The sequence below is a fragment of the Suillus subaureus genome, assembly GCF_016647635.1.
Source record: "Suillus subaureus strain MN1 chromosome Unknown BJ212scaffold_107, whole genome shotgun sequence".
Classification (NCBI taxonomy): Eukaryota; Fungi; Basidiomycota; class Agaricomycetes; order Boletales; family Suillaceae; genus Suillus; species Suillus subaureus.
This window is the reverse complement of record NW_024538663.1, coordinates 53,335-55,194: the sequence shown is the minus strand read 5'-3', so window position 1 is coordinate 55,194 and position 1,860 is coordinate 53,335. Positions and strand designations below refer to the sequence as shown.

Here is a 1,860-nt window from a genome sequence, read left to right as displayed (position 1 = left end):
TGCATAACATTATGTTTCGTAAACTTCCAGTATCCCGTGGTGGCTTCTGGATGTTGCGGCTGTGGTGCAGTTTCATGAAGCCATTCTCGCACTACGACGAGTTCTGTTAGCAGCACCGACGAATGCATGATTGCTTGTGCTAGTGTTGATGTGGGTGTGTAAGGGTTTTTGACGAGTAATGTGCGGGGATGGATGTGTGGTTCTGGTTCAGTTTTGCGGGCACTGCAGTCGACTTGAGTTAAGAACCAGTAGCAAGACGCGTTCACTCACGGCATTACAGCCTGGAGAAGGCCCCACGTGTTGGCCTCCATGCGTAAGACGTCGAGTTCCTCCTGAGAGACATCAGAAGACGCGCTATTCTCTGCCTCTGTGATTCTGGTAACTGGTGAGGTGCGCTCCACTGAGAAGACATTTGATACACACTGGTCGCGACACAATTGTCGTAGTCTAGGCGCAAATCCGGTATTGGGATCGAGGAGAGCAGCAAGGTCATCTTTTGCAGCCTGGCACACGGAGAGGACTTCCGCACAAGACGAATATAATGATTCGGACATTTCTCCAGATTTTGAAGATTGTGTTGAACTGGTCGAACGCCGAGAGTGTCCTTATCTACTCGAGGCCGGCAGCTACCAGTTCAGGTTCTAAGCCTGGGCCTGATTGCTTAAAATTGAACTGGCGGGAGACTAGTCGTGTTCTCCCTAAGTGCGAGGAACGAGCACGTGGTTAGAACGTAGTCTATGCCATTTCGGGTAGGAAATGTGCACGCCTTCCTTCTTCTCCCCGTCACCCAGCCTCCAGCGTCATAACTGGTGTTTCAATCTTCTAGTTGATTCTGCCTTTAAAAGCAGTAGCAGCAGACCGCAATAAGTGGAAAGCTTAATATTCAGTAATATAACATGGACAGGTTACATTCTGATCCAAGTTTTTAGTATGCCCAGACTTTATGACCGAACGGTATAGAGTCAGCTGCACCAGCATGGTCAATGCCAATGTCACGGAAGCTCAAGCAGCAGAGACTCTCCGCAACATCTGGATAACGACCAACGAAGATTTGTGTCTACAATGGCATCAACAAGTCGTAGAAGATGAACGTTTGAATGCTGAGAGGCGCCGCTTAGCTGAAGAAGAAGCAGAGTGGCAGAAGGCTGTACTTGAACTTGAGGAAGCCACAATGAGAGCAGACGAGAGAAAGAAAAATTGTTTCAAGCATTTGCCAATTCCAGTGTGACCATGTCCACTCGTCAATGACGAAGAAGCTTTAGTTTCCAAGTTCGCCTTGAGAAAGTTGGACAAGGGTCATTATGTCGAACTATACTATTGGACCAATCACGGTCTCAAGGATGCAATGATCAATTATTGCACCCGAGATGACAACAGTATGGTACCTACCAAGGGCGAGGATGGTTCCACAGTCTGGATCAACGCGGCGTCATCAAAACCCGCCTCAAGAGTCATTCCAGATCGTAACCTAGCACCAGCTGATTTCTCTCAAGCGGTACCACACATAGTAGCAGCGCTAGAAGATCGAGATTGGGCTCAGCAAAGAGTTTTAATGTTAGCGCAGTTTTGGGGAGCTATCATGGTTCATCGCTATTGGAACTCCCGCGATATGTTGGCTCAGAAGGCCATTCTCTTGTTCCAAGAAGAACAACATTGTGCGTGGCACAGCGCCATCACTTTGGCCAAAGGAGCATGGGACATCTTGGTCATTGACAAGATGGCCCTAGCATGCACCTTTGAGCGAGTTTATCAGTCATCTCTCATCCGCTCAGACAACCCGAGGCCAAACCCCCAGGTATGTAATTTGTAGCCATTTCGAAGCAACCCATCACTGATTGTTTTTCTTCATTTTAACTCATC

General features: G+C 48.1%; 1 protein-coding gene across 1 annotated transcript; it reads right to left on the bottom strand.

Annotated features, from left to right (window-relative positions):
- Positions 1-266: 266 nt before the first annotated feature.
- BJ212DRAFT_1287070 (uncharacterized protein) lies at positions 267-554 on the bottom strand (the record flags this gene model as incomplete). Its single annotated transcript, XM_041331969.1, has 2 exons — positions 267-375; positions 424-554. The coding sequence occupies 2 exons, from the start codon at positions 552-554 to the stop codon at positions 267-269; spliced, it is 240 nt and encodes a 79-aa protein (XP_041185963.1).
- Between the last annotated feature and the right edge of the window lie 1,306 nt (positions 555-1,860).